At 37.1% G+C, this 15,193-nt stretch overlaps 1 protein-coding gene across 1 annotated transcript; it reads right to left on the bottom strand.

The window, feature by feature from the left end:
* Positions 1-13,810: 13,810 nt before the first annotated feature.
* LOC112729933 (uncharacterized) lies at positions 13,811-15,193 on the bottom strand. The gene has a single exon (XM_025780064.1). The coding sequence runs from the start codon at positions 15,191-15,193 to the stop codon at positions 13,811-13,813; it is 1,383 nt and encodes a 460-aa protein (XP_025635849.1).

Raw genomic sequence — 15,193 nt, 5'->3', positions numbered from 1 at the left:
AATACGCAAGTAGGATAACACCCAGTCCTTGCCACGCAAGTAGAACGAACCTCTGTCCTTGCCACTCCAGCCATTTAGGCCACAATCAATCAATATCAAAGTCTTTCAGCAAATTTCATAAGTTTTGAAACTCCTTAACCCTAATTCAATATTAATTTATCACACTTAGGACCATTAACCTAAATTCATTATTAATTTGTCACACTTAGGTTCATTAACCCAATCTTAGATCAGTTACTAATTCTATTATCATGTGAGTGGGAGGACACCACCGTCCTCACCGTGGGCAGGATAAAACCACCATCCTTATTTTGGCATAATTTAGCTCAGCACAAGCTGGATTTAACCTCAGCCCTTGCTCGTACAGTAGAATCAGATCATCATCAGTCTTATCTTTCATGTCTTAAGTCAATTTAGTATTCACTAATTTTATTATCCACAGACTTCTCCCAATTATCATCAACTCTGACACCTTACTTTGCAATCTCATCCAAACATATCAACCTAATCTATTAAATATGCTCACACTCATTCCAAAGCCTAAAAACTAGCTAGCGGACCTTAAACAAGGGTTACAGAGGTAAAAAAGTGAATTGGATAGGCAAAATAGTTAAAAAATAACATTTTCTTGAAAAACAGGATAGTCGTGCGTACGCATGAGTTCCCTTTCGGCGCGTCTGCGTGGAATGAGTATGAAAAACATTCAATTCTGTAATGCAAGTTGTGCATACGCATGACTTGGCTTTTGTGCGTACGCATGGTATGCGCACAAAACTCTTTCAATTCTGTAACACCTCTCATTCGCACGCATGGGTCGTATGTATGCATGACCTCAATTTTCTGCAACTTCTGCAGAATTTAGATTTTAACCATAAATTTCAAACGTGCATAACTTTTTGGTTAAAAATCATTTTCCATCCATTCTTCGAATTTCATAAACTAAACAGACCCAATTTTCATTTAAGATAAGTTTCACAGAATTTAAAGATCCGAGAACCAAGTTATAGCCCGTCGAAGTTGGTTAAAAATATGTTTTTACCAATTATCATTAGATCAACAATTCCACCTACTCATTTATCCAATTCCTATCAAACCAGCCCCAAAACATTCCCTCACAACTTATTACAAAATTATAACCATTCCAAACCTAATCAACTCAATTTTAACTTATATATCACAATCCATCAAATTATCCATTCACAACACAACACACAATACTTATACATTCAAAATTCACATCCACACTAAAAATCACTCATCCTCATCATTATTTCAACATATGGAAATGAGGTAACACCACCACTTACCTCAACTTACCAAGTAGGAGATTTCTTATCCTATCATGGCCTTCGGCCCAGATTTCACACCGATTACCATTATAAACAATCAAACCATAACCCCATACTCAATTCACTTTACACAAATACATTTATATTATTCAATAACCATTCTATTCATAAATCACAATCAATTAATCAAAACAACTACCATTTTTATTCAATTCTATCCTAGGGACAGTTAACCTAATCATTTACATAATTTTATACAATGCCTACTTGATACAAAAACCCGTATCTCTTAGACGGCGGCCCCAAATTCTCGAATCTTTTCCGTCGGAACTCAAGCCTCAACTGAAATCCTCAGCACTTTGATCTTTGCAATCACTCCCGCACCGAAAACCACGCCAAGCAAGTTCTGCTTCACGGTAAATTCAATCCAAACAAGCTCTACTCCATCTAATCACATATTTCCACACAATTCAACCTAGGTTTTCACATAAAATGGAAAAAATTAGGGAATTGAAATTCTTTACCTTGTCTCATACAACCTTGGGTTAAAACTCCATTAGAACTCAAGGTTGAACCTCCTCTAAATATCAAAAGTTGAAACTTCTCAATAACTCAACCCCAAAAATGTAAAATTAAAGAGAATAGAAAATTGGGCAAGAATTTTATATTTACTTACCACAATACCTAGATAGAATTGAAGAGAAATCTGAGACGAATGCGTGGTCACAAATGGCTCATCAATCGGAGCTCTAGATTGAAAGTTATGGGTAATTGAAAGAGATGGTTAATTGTGACATTGGAGTTTCCTCACTCTCTTATCTCCTATCCATTCCCTCTCTCTATTACTAAGGGAAATATGCTAAAATGGTTGCTAAGTGTGAATTTATATGTTTGAGCTTAGGCTCGGTGAAGGCCCATTACGGGTTCTAACTCGTCTAGTTCAACTTTGGACCAAAATCTTTAAGATAAGTGTCTGGTTTTCTATTCTAAATCTTTTTCTTCTCATCTCTACAGTTTTAATTTTCACACACGCAGTACCAAACAGATTTAAGCTGGTACAACTGATTTTAACGTCGTTACGCATTTTTTCGCAATTAATTATTTACCTTTTTTTTGGGTTTTACAATAGGTGGGTAAGTTTAAATGTGAACTTTTGTGTAAAATTAAAGTGTAAAAGAATTTTGTTTAAGAGGCCATTAAAATGGTGAGAAAAAAGGGCCTGCACAGTTACAATTTAGTCTAAAATTGACATAATTTAAAATTTAAATTACGTAAAAGCAAGGTGAAAATGTGACATTTCTAATAGAAAATAATTAATTCAACGAGATTTAGAAAATCATTTGTTAAGTGTCTAGTAAAGGTTGGGCTTGAGTGAGGAGTTGGTGGAATGGATTAGATGTGTGATTGACAACAGAGACATTGTGGCTTATGAGGACGGGCTAATAGCTGATTAGGGATCATTGTGTTGTCTTGTCATTCATTCCTGACCTTGGAATTAGTAGTAACATTTGTGCTTAAATAAGATATCACATAATTTCAATAAGGGAAATTACTTCTATTAATACCTTAACTGGCCACATCTGTAAACCTCAGAAAATTAATGAATAATTAGCCAATAAATTAATTATTATGCAAAGAGGTTAGAAAATTAAATTTTTATAATCTAGAGAGGTAAAAAAATTTAAAATACGAATTTGACACTAATTTTAAAAATTTTAGCCCAAAAGTTGGCCAATAGGCCGAACCGGTTAGACTGGGCCCAAGGCCCAACATATAAAACACTCAACTCAACCTTTTCTTTCTCAAAATGATATGAAGCACGCTGAGGATGAAGAGAAGTGAGGAATGAACCATAACCCTTCCACTTTACCCTTCCACTTTCAATTTCAAATCCTTCTAACTTTCAATTCGGAGCTTCGATCGCCACATCGTTTGCAACCACGCGACCACCGCGTTGAACTCTTCAAAATCATCCAAACAACTGTAAGGAATTGACAATTTCTCACCGAGCCTTCTTCTCTGAAAATTCAAAAATTTTGGATTTTGGTATTGAGGAATTGAATGATTTTGATGGTTTAGGTGAACTCTAGCAACGGGTAATCACTGGGTTTCATCTAATACACTTGTGGGTACGGTAAGAAACTATTAAAGCTTTGTGAAATTATTGGATTAGTAAATTATATGTTAATTATAGTGATATTGTATGAATTAGATTGTGTTTCATGTTGATTTGGAGTCCAATTGGTGGTTTGGAACGAAATTCTGGTGGTTGAGCTTGCGGAGTTGATATTTAGAGACTTGGAGCTTGTGGAGGAGAGGTTTTTGAGGTGTTCCTGGTTTAGGAAGCAACTGGCCAAGGTAAAATTTTAGTTTCTCGTAGTTAATGTATAATATTACGTGAAAACTTAGACTAGTAGACCTTAAGTTAGGAATGAACTAAATGAATTGTTGAGTGAATTGTTTATGTAGTATATGAATTGTGAATGAGATTGAATGAGTTATATGTGTTGGAGTATGATTTGATGATTATAAGATGATGATATTAACACACTATGAAGTAGAGACATTTTGCTAAGCTGTCGTGTCTATGTGTTGGACACATTTTGGATATATTTTAGATACGATATTTATCAACATTCGTCTGACACACATGTCTGTTGTGTCCAACCGTATTTTAATAAAAAATATATTTAGACGACACACCTAAATATCATTATGTATATTCTTGACATAAATTTAAAAATAATATATTATTATTTATTAAAATAAAAATATTTTAAAATACTTTATATAATTAAAAAAATATTAAAAATAATTAAAAATTATTTTATATTTAATATTAATAAAATATTAAAAAATTATTATTATTCATCTAAAAAATACTTTATATATATATATATTATATATCGTGTTTTGTATCTTGTAAAATTTTTGAATTCGTATATCTACATGTTCCATATCATATCGTGTTACTTCCCGTATCCGTGTCAATCAGGGACGGATTCAGAAATGATATTGTGGGGGGGCCAATAATACATATAATATTAAAAATTATGTAAAAAAATTATATAATATAAGATGTATTATAAAAATATACGAATAGAAAATATATTTTAAAGTAAAAAAAAATATGTGTATACTTTTTACTAACGAAGTGGTCGATTCTTCGTATCATAAAATTCACCGATAATAGAATTTGTGTCAAAATTTTCAACAATTTTCTTTTCAATATAATTAAAAGACAATTAGCAAGAAATTCATCTTTTATTTTGTTTCTAAGTTATTTTTCACAATATTCATAGTTGAAAAATATCTCTTAATTGTAGCAGTTGAAACAAAGAGAATTAATACCAAACGAATAAAAAAAAGGCCACAAGAAGAAAAAGAATTCACTTTATGAGATTTAAAAAATTTTATTTAATTAAAAAATATTAGTAATAATATATTTTTCAGATTTTTTGAATATTGTTACTTATTTTTTAGATATTAAAAATTATTAATATTTAAATTAGACTGAACTTTTATTTATATTAGACAAAATACTAAATATTTTTTTTTAAAATTTAAATTATACACAATAATTTATTACTATTAAAAAAAGTTGGGGGGCCGAGGCCGCCACTCGCCCCCCTTATGTCCGTCCCTGGTGTCAATGCATTATAATTAGCACACGATGGATTGAGATAACACATATTTCTTTTTCTTAAATAGTGGTTTCGAATTCAAATTTAGTTTTAGCCAGGATCAAATTTGCATGATCATACTTGAATCTACACACTTAAACTATTCTTAAGAGAATCATAAGACATACATACACTAGGGCACACATCCGAATAAACCAAGCTTATTACTAAAAAGAAATGATATATATGGTTTATATTCTAAACAAGAAGCTAATTAAGTAGGCAAAAGTCCAATCATCATTCTGAAAGGCTTACAAACTTAATAAAGAAGCTTTCATTTTGAGAAGTGTAAGCAGTCTATTATATTATTCAGAATATTCTTTTTGCATCTAATTTTTTAAAGTACATTTAATGTGTGTGATAAAGTTATTTACAATCACTTTTTTTTATCACTTGAAGCATTTCATAAATTTTGTTAAAAAAGTTAAGAATAAATGATTGTAAATATTTTTGCAACACACATTATTTTATACCCTATATATATATATATTGTAACACCCTAATATTCAAATTCTTATACTCGAGTCATAAGTCAATGATAATAAGCTGGTATGACTCTCAAGAGGGATTTTTAATACATAATTATAAGTAAAATAGAAAGGAGTATTAATCGAGAAGTTGAAAAGAGTAAAAATAAAATTGCAAAGTCGTATCACTCACGCATCGACAACTTAAGATGAAGCGTGAAGTCGAAAGCGATATACAGATGAAGGCATAAAGGAGAATAAGAGAAGGACAGTATATAGATATATAACATAAGTAAATAGCCACTAGTTGTGACCCGCAAAGTTTAGGCCAGCTAGGTACAGTATGAAAGTAGTTGACAACAGTATCTCCTAATCTCTCCCAAAAGAAACATAAGAGCCTCTATAGGCAAGTTCAAAAGAGTTCAATACATAATATAAGCTTTTCAAAATAAAGGTAGAAAGATTCTAAGCAAAATATAAAGTAGAGAATATAAAGATCTTCGCCATCTCTCAGATGAACCACAGCTCACTTCTGAGCACCTGGACCTGTATCTGAGAAACAACAGATATATACGGAATGAGAACCCCCGACCCATGGGTTTCCAGTACGGTAAAAGTGCCAAATAAATACAATGCATTGTAATAAAAACTCACTAAGCATCCTAAACTTCCTTTTCACCAAATATTCATCCTCTGTTCTCGCTAATCCATAAATAGGCAGCTGTCATAAGGGAATGCTAAATCTGATTCATATTCCTCATGCTTCCCAATTTTCTAACTCTCCGACGATTCACAATCAGAATTATAAACGAAACCATCCCCAGCCATTCTATCTCAGCAATTCTATATCGTTACCTCATATCCTCACATGGAGCAAGTGAAATCACTTCACTGCATCTACCCAGGGAGCTCAAATTATCTCATTCTGTACCTGGAGCAAGTGAAATCACTTCACTGCGTCTACCCAGGGAGCTCAAATTATCTCATTCTGTACTTGGAGCAAGTGAAATCACTTCACTGCGTCTACCCAGGAAACTCAAATTATCTCATTCTCTACCTGAAGAGCCGTTTGCGGCCACGTGTCTCTCTTCTCCTCCTCTTCGAGTCTATATCTAAGTTTTGTGGTGAGTATTTAACTCTCCTCCGCCCAGTTTTGATTTTCCTCTTATATTTCGAATTTGGTTTGGCTTTTGAGAAAATCTTGTGATTTTGGTTGTTTAGGGGTACTCTAGTATGAGCCATTAGTGATATTCATCACAAAATTTTGTGGGTTAAGGTAAGAAACCCTCTAACCCTTGTGATTTATCAATTACATGAACCCTAGGTTGATTATTAGTGTGAAATTAGTTATGTTAGAGTATTGGTTGATTTTGGTTAACAATGGGAGGTTGGTACTGCTTGTGGAGCTTTGGTGAGGCTTGGAGCTAAGGGTTGGTGGTGACTTCCAAGAAGGAGCTCAATTAATTTGGCTACAAGAGGTATGGTTTAAGTTTCATTTAAGTACCATGTGGTGTGATGAGAATTCCTAGGCTAGATGCCCCTACGATTAAGTTTGGATTGTGTAAATGGTTGGTACTAATATGCATAGTTGATATGTAATGTAAATTAATGATTGGGTTGAGAATTGTGTGAAATTGTATATTTGGTGTGTTGAGGATTTGATGAATTGGATAACGAATATTGGTTTGTAGAATATGCATTTAAATTGTGAATTTGGGCCGGAGGCCGTGAATCTTGGGCTGGAGGCCGGAAAGAGGTAAGGAAGGTAAGTTGTTATGTGTATTGTGTGATGATATAAGAGATTGGATGGATTTTAGATATTGAACATGTGAATAATTGGTTTGGTTATTGAATAATAAAGTTTGAGGAATTGAGGTGTGAAATTTGATAGTTTTAGGTGAAATTGTGTAGATGAGGTAGGTTTGGTTTTGGTTGAGTGTAATTATGTGAATGTGGTTGGGTTGTGGTCATTTGGATGAGTGAAAATGAATTTGGCTTGTGAACATTGGGAAAATTGGTGATTTCTATTTTTGGGTAAAAACTTATTTTTGACCAACTTTGGTAGTCCGTAACTCGGTTCATGGAGTTTGGAATTCTTCAAAATTGAATATTTATGAAAGTTTATTCAACGATCTTTCCAACGGTTCAGAAATGGTTGAAAAAGGAATTTTGTAGAAGAAGTTATGTATGTAGGAAGTTTGGGGTTTAAAAATATAATTCTGCAGCTTTTTAACTTAGTAAATTTTTTGGTAAAACGTACCCCGACGCGCACGCATGGCCGATGTGTACGCGTCGCTGCACTAATGCGAATGCCTCAAAGAAACTCCAGAGTTTTGTGTGGGAACTGTGCTGGTTTTGTGCGAGGAGCACAAAACGCATCCACGCGTACGCGTGGCTGAGGCACACGCATCACTCTACTTTTCTGACTCCCACGCGCGCGCATGGTCGACGCTTACGCGTCATTCTACTTTTTCACCTTCCACGCGTACGCGTGGGCGACGCGCACGCGTGATCCTGTTTTCAGCAAAAGTTGATTTTTGAATTTCTAAAGCCAAATTTCAGACTTCTAAGCCTCCATTTTCATCCTCTAAGTCCTAAATCTTTATAGTATGCCTAGTAATGAAAAGAAGTTAGGACATGTGGTAACTTGTGGATGAAGTAAGGTGACAATCAATGATGAGTGATGAGTAATGATGATTGTATGAGTTACTGAGGGTGATGATGGAAGTGCGGTGTATGCCGTGAGCCGAAAGGCTGTATTTAATAAGGATTATTGGCTGGTTATGGGTTATGTTATGAGTCGGATGGCTATGATAAATATTGATTTATGGCTGGAAATGAAAATATAACTTTGAATGATTGTTTTATCTTGAGCTCTCTTTCTTGAAAGTGCGACCCCAGATAAATGAAGGAAGGTGAGGATCCCTTTCCCTGTTCTTCCTGGTATGTAAAATCGCCCCCAGCGAGATGGTGGGAGGTTAGGATCTCCTCCTTGGTTCTTCCTGGGCATATGAGAACGTACCTCTTGGGTAGATGCAAGGGGTGTGGTCGTGCCCCACTTTCTCCAGGTTGGTTAGTATAGAGGCTCCCCGGGTAGACGCAAGGTTTGTGGTTTTGCCCCACTTGCTCCGTGATGTGGTGAAATATACCTGCCTGGTTAGATGCAGTGGCATTGATCCACTTGCTCTGGGATGTGGTGAGACATACCTGTCTGGGTAGATGCAGTGGAGTGATTCCACTTGCTCCGGGTTTGGTTTTGAGACTCCTAGGGTAGAGGTAGTGGTTAGCCCCTACTTGCTCCCTGTCGAGTATGATTAGAGATTGAAACTATTTGAGTCTCGGATTTCCTTGTGTAGATACAGTGAGTTGGATCCACTTGCTCGAGGTTGAGATCCGAGATTCTGGTGACCCTATGTCGTAAATGTGGCCGGACACTGTGAAAGTTCCGGATGAGCTCGCCCCCGTGAATAAACACCAGTATGGGTGTTGTGTGATTATGATTATGATTGTGAATAACTCGAGTTGGGGATGCACGACAGAGAGACAGTCCAATGGTTAGCTACCAGGACTTGTTGGGTTGGCTTTATAACCAACAGATGAGACTCATCAGCCATAGGGCAGGCATACATCACTTGCATATGTTTGAATTATTTGGGTTTGCCTATTTGTTTTGGATTGCAATATCATATATGCTATGTTACCTGATTATGTGCTACTTGTTCTACTTGTACTTTAATTGTGTATTACTTGCCTGTATTGCTTGTGTTTGTATAACTGAGAGGTCCTTTATGCTGGTGTCGATTGACGCTGAGGGCTGTTCTTGTTGAAATGGAATAATGATATGATTATTTAAAATGATGATTATTTAATGAGATAATTTGAGTTCCCTTGGTAGATGCAGTGAAGTGATTTCACTTGCTCCAGGTAGAGAATGAGATATTTTGAGCTCCCTGGGTAGACGCAGTGAAGTGATTTCACTTGCTCTAGGTGATGATATGAAGTATTGATATAGAATTTCTGAGACAAAATAACTGGTGATGGTTTGGCTTATGATTCTGATTCTGATGTGTTGGAGAGTTAGAAAGTTGGGAAGCATGAAGAACATGAATTAGATTTAGCATTCCCTTATGACAGTTGCCTGTTTATAGATTAGCGAGAACATATGATGAATATTTGGTGAAAAGAAGTTTAGGATGCTTAGTGGGTTTTTATTACAATGCATTGTATTTATTTGACACTTTTACCGTACTGGAAACTCATGAGTCGGGAGTTCTCATTCCGTATGTATCTCTTATTTTTTAGATACAGGTTCAGGTGCTCAAAAGTGAGCAGTGGTTCATCAGAGAGATGGAAAAGATCTTTATATTATCTACTTTATATTTTGCTTAGAATCTCTCCACCCTTACTTTGAAAAACTTATATTATGTATTGAACTCTTTTGAACTTGCCTTTAGAGGCTCTTATGTTTCTTTTGGGAGAGATTAGGAGATACTGTTGTCAACTATTTTCATACTATACCCTAGCCCGACTAAACTTCGCGGGTCGCGACTAGTGGCTATTTACTTATGGTATATATCTATATACTGTCCTTCTCTTACTCTCCTTTATGCCTTTATCTATGTATCGCCTTCGACTTCACGCTTTATCTTTAAGTTGTCGATGCGTAAGTGATACAACTTCGCGATTTTAATTTTTACTCTTTTCAGACTTCTCGATTAATACTCCTTTCAATTATACTTTTATTTATGTAATAAAAATCCACCTTGAGGGTCATACCGCCATAATATCATTGACTTATGACTCGAGCATAAGGATTTGAATATTAGGGTGTTACAATCTCCTAATCTCTCCCAAAAGAAACATAAGAGCCTCTATAGGTAAGTTTAAAAGAGTTCAATACATAATATAAGCTTTTCAAAATAAAGGTGGAAAGATTCCAAACAAAATATAAAGTAGAGAATATAAAGATCTTTACCATCTCTCAGATGAACCACAGCTCACTTATGAACACCTGGACCTGTATCTGAAAAATAAGAGATATATACGGAATGAGAACCCCCGACCCATGGGTTCCTAGTACGGTAAAAGTGCCAAATAAATATAATGCATTGTAATAAAAACTCACTAAGCATCTTAAACTTCCTTTCACCAAATATTCATCCTATGTTCTCGCTAACCCATAAATAGGCAACTGTCGTAAGGGAATGCTAAATCTGATTCATATTCCTCATGCTTTCCAATTTTCTAACTCTCCGATGATTCACAATCAGAATTATAAACGAAACCATCCCCAGCCATTCTATCTCAGTAATTCTATATCATTACCTCATATCCTCACATGGAGCAAGTGAAATCACTTTACTGCGTCTACCCAGGGAGCTCAAATTATCTCATTCTCTACTTGGAGCAAGTGAAATCACTTCACTGCGTCTACCCAGGGAGCTGAATTACCTCACTCGATAATCATTATCATTATTCAACTACATAATCAACTCATCTCATCATGAACAGCCCTCAGCGTCCACCGACACCAACATGAGGGACCTATCAGTTGTACAAACACAAGCAATACAGGCAAGTAATGCATAATTAAAGTACAAGTAGAACAAGTAGCACATAATCAGGTAACATAGCATATATGATATAGCAATCCAAAATAACTAGGCAAACCCAAATAATTCAAACATATGCAAATGATGTATGCCTGCCCTATGGCTGATGAGTATCATCTGTCGGTTATAAATCCAACCTGACAAGTCCTGATAGCTAACCATTGGACTGTCCCTCTGTCGTGCATCCCCAACTCGAGTTATTCACAATCATAATCATAATCACACAATACCCACACTGGTGTTTATCCACGGGGGCGAGCTCATCCAGAACTTTCACAGTGTCCGGTCACACTTACAACATAGGGTCAGCAGAATCTCGGATCTCAACCTGGAGCAAGTGGAGCCGACTCACTGCATCTACCCAAGGAAATCCGGGACTCAGATAATTTCAATCTCAAATCATACTGGACTGGGAGCAAGTGGGGGCTAACCACCGCATCTACCCCAGGAGTCTCAAAACCAAATACGGAGCAAGTAAATCAATGCCATTGCATCTACCCAGGCAGGTATTTCTCACCACATCCCGGAGCAAGTGGATCAATGCCATTGCATCTACCCAGGAAGGTGTTTAAAAGCTCAACCTGGAGCGAGTGGAATCACTACTACTACTGCTACTACCCAGGCGTCACAATCTCTGACCTAGAGCAAGTGGAACGAACCACAACCCTTGCATCCACTCGGGGAGCCTCTATACTAACCAACCTGGAGCAAGTGGGGCGCAACCACAACCCTTACATCTACCCAGGAGGTACATTTTCATATGCCCAGGAAGAACCAAGGAGGCGATTTTACAATACCAGGAAGAATAGGGAAGGGAATCCTCACCTTCCTACATTTCTATGGGGTAGCACTTTCAAGAAAGAGAGCTCAAGATAATACAATCATTCAAAGGCATATTTTCATTTCCAGCCATAAATCAATATTTATCATAGCCATCTAGCTCATAATATAACCCATAACCAGCCAATAATCATTATTAAATACAGCCCTTCGGCTCACGGCATACATCGCACTCCCATCATCACCCTCAGCAACTTATACAATCATCATTACTCATCATTCATCATTGATTCTCACTTTACTTTATCCTCAAGTTACCACATGTCCTAGCTTCTTTTTATTACTAGGCATACTATAATGATTTAGGACTTAGAGGATGAAAATGGAGGCTTAGAAGTCTGAAATTGGGCTTTAAAAACTCAAAAACCAACTTTTGTTGAAAATAGGGTCACGCGTGTGCGTAGCCCATGTGCACACGTGGAAGGCGGAAAAGTAGAGTAACGCGTGAGCGTCGCTCATGCGCACGTATGGGAATCAGAGAGATCAAGTGCCGCATGCGCGTCAGCCATGCGTATGCATGGGTGCGTTTTGTGCTCCTCGCACAAAACCAGCAAAGTACCAACGCAACTCTCTGGATTTTTTACTGGGCATTTGCATCAATACAGCAACGCGTACGCGTCGGCTAGGCGCACGCATGAGAGAGTAAAAATTGTAAGTGACGCGTGCGCGTCGGCCATGCGTGTGTGTCGGAGTACGTTTTACCAAAAATTTTACTAAGTTAAAAAGCTGCAGGATTACATTTTCAAATCTCAAACTTCCGACACACATAACTTCTTCTACAAAATTTCCTTTTCAACCGTTTCTGGACGGTTGGAAAGATCGTTGAACAAACTTTTATAAAAATATAATTTTGAAGAATTCCAAACTCCGAGGACTGAGTTACGGACCGTCGAAGTTGGTCAAAAATTAGTTTTTACCCAAAAATAGAAATCACCAATTTTTTCAATGTTCACAAGCCAAATTTATTTCCACTCATCCAAATGACCACAACCCAATCACATTCACACATTTAATATCTAAAATTCATCCAATTTCTTATATCATTACACAATATACACATCAACTTACCTTCTTTACCTCTTTCTGGCCTCCGGCCCAAGATTCACGGCCTCTGACTCAAAATTCACAATTTAAATGCATATTCCACAACCAACATTCATTATCCAATTCATCAAATTCTCAACACACCAAACATACAAATTCATACAATTCTCAGCCCAATCATTAATTCACATTACATATCAACTATGTATATTAGTACTAACCATTTACACAATCCAAACTTATCCTAGGGGCATTTAGCCTAGGAATTCTCATCACACCACACGGTACTTAAATGAAACTTAAACCGTACCTCTTGTAGCCAAAATAATTGAGCTTCTTCTTGAGAGTCTCCACCAACCCTTAGCTCCAAGCCTCACCAAAGATTCTCAAGCAATATCAATCTTCCAATTGTGCACCAAAATCACCCAATACTCTAACATAATCAATTTTCACACTTATAATCAACCTAGGGTTCATGAAATTGATAAATCACAAGGATTTGAGTACTTCTTACCTCAGCCCATATGAAATAAGGATAGAACCCATTTAGAATCCATGTTAGAGTATCCCTAAACAACTAAAATGACAAGATTTTAACACTAACTACCCAAAAATGCGTAACAGTAGAGAAATTCAAAAATTAGACAGAGATGAGTAGAATACTTACCACAATAACTATATAGAATGAAAGAAAATGAGAAGAGCGACGCGTGGCCACAAATGGCTCGTCAATCGGAGTTCTGGAGAGAAAGTTATGGTGATTTGAAGTTTGATGAAATTAGGATTTTCTCTCTTCTCCTCTCTTCTTCATTTCAACACCCCACACCCCCTTCTTTAGGGTAAATGAGCTGAAATGCTCATAACTAAAGTTATGCTCATAACACGTGTGTGAATGTGACTTGTGGGAGTGGGGTGTTGACCTCAGTTCCACCGCCTGGGCTGTCCACCGAGCGTATTGCTCGGTATGATCTTTTCCTAGCTGAATTTGAGTGTCCTCCGTTGGCGTATCCTCCTAAAATACAATTAATTATACCTCGGGGCCTTTTGTAATTGCTCGGTGTTGCCTTTTCTTTGCCCCGATGTGGTTGTTCAGGTAGGTCATTGGTTGTAGATGTGGGACGTTTATGCATGTGGCCTCCAATATATTTGTCGAGGTGGCCTTGCCGAGCCAATCTTTCCAAGAGGTCTTTTGTCACTACACAATCGTCGGTAGTGTGGCCGTGCTTTTGGTAGAATGCACAATATTTGGACTTATCCACGTTCTTAGCATCTTGATAGGTACCGACCTTCCTTGGTGGTTTGATTAACTTTAAATTCAGGATTTTTTTTATGATGTCCTCACGTTTGGTGTTGAACTGCGTGTAAGAATCAAATCGGGGAGTTAGCTTAAAATTTTTCTTATTGCTTTGGACCTTGTCGTCGTCTCTAAAATGTGTTTTGTCTGACTTTCGAGCTTGTCTTAGTTCCTCGATATCAATTTGGCCTTTGGCCTTTTCGCGGAACTCGGCGAGAGTCTTCGGCTTAGCCACAGCAATGGTTTCTTGGAACTTCCCAGGCTGGAGTCCACTTTTGATTGCGTGAAGATGGACTTCAGGGTGAAGGTCTGGTATGCTAATAGCGACCTTGGTGAAGCAAGTCATGTAATCCTTCAGGCTTTCATTTTGGCCTTGCTTGATTGTATTCAGATAATCCGAGTCATGAAGGTAAATTGCAGATCCGTCAAAGTGCTCTTCAAATAGCTTCGCCAGCTGCTGAAATTGCGAGATAGAACCTGCAGGCAAAGCACACAACCAGTCAAGTGCAGGACCGTCTAAATAATTTGGAAAACAACGGCATAAAACAGTATCTGATGTACCATTGACAATCATTATTGATCGGAACTTTTTGAGAAATTTCTTCGGGTCTCCGAGCCCATCATAAGGTGTGAGGGTTAGTGGTAGGGTGAATCTCTTCGGCAATTCGAAGTTCATCACTTCTTCTGTGAAGGGTCCTACAAGTTCGTCGGACTCTTCCTTTTCATCTTCGGGTTGAACTTCGTCGGGTCGAATAGTCTCCGAGACATGAGAGGGCTGGGAATGATGCTCATTATCTTCTGGTTGCTGGTGATGAGTGTCGTTATGTTCTATTCGAGCATGGTTCAGTTCAGCGATTTGAGCAGCCATTATTTGATTTTCGTCGGCCATTCGTTGATTGGCTTGTTGTAGCTCAGCTACCATTCGCATAAGTTCGGATAGTGAGGGAGGTGGTACGTCAGCCAT

Source organism: Arachis hypogaea, chromosome 12, assembly GCF_003086295.3.
Source record: "Arachis hypogaea cultivar Tifrunner chromosome 12, arahy.Tifrunner.gnm2.J5K5, whole genome shotgun sequence".
NCBI lineage: Eukaryota > Viridiplantae > Streptophyta > Magnoliopsida > Fabales > Fabaceae > Arachis > Arachis hypogaea.
This window is presented reverse-complemented; position numbering and strand designations above follow the sequence as displayed.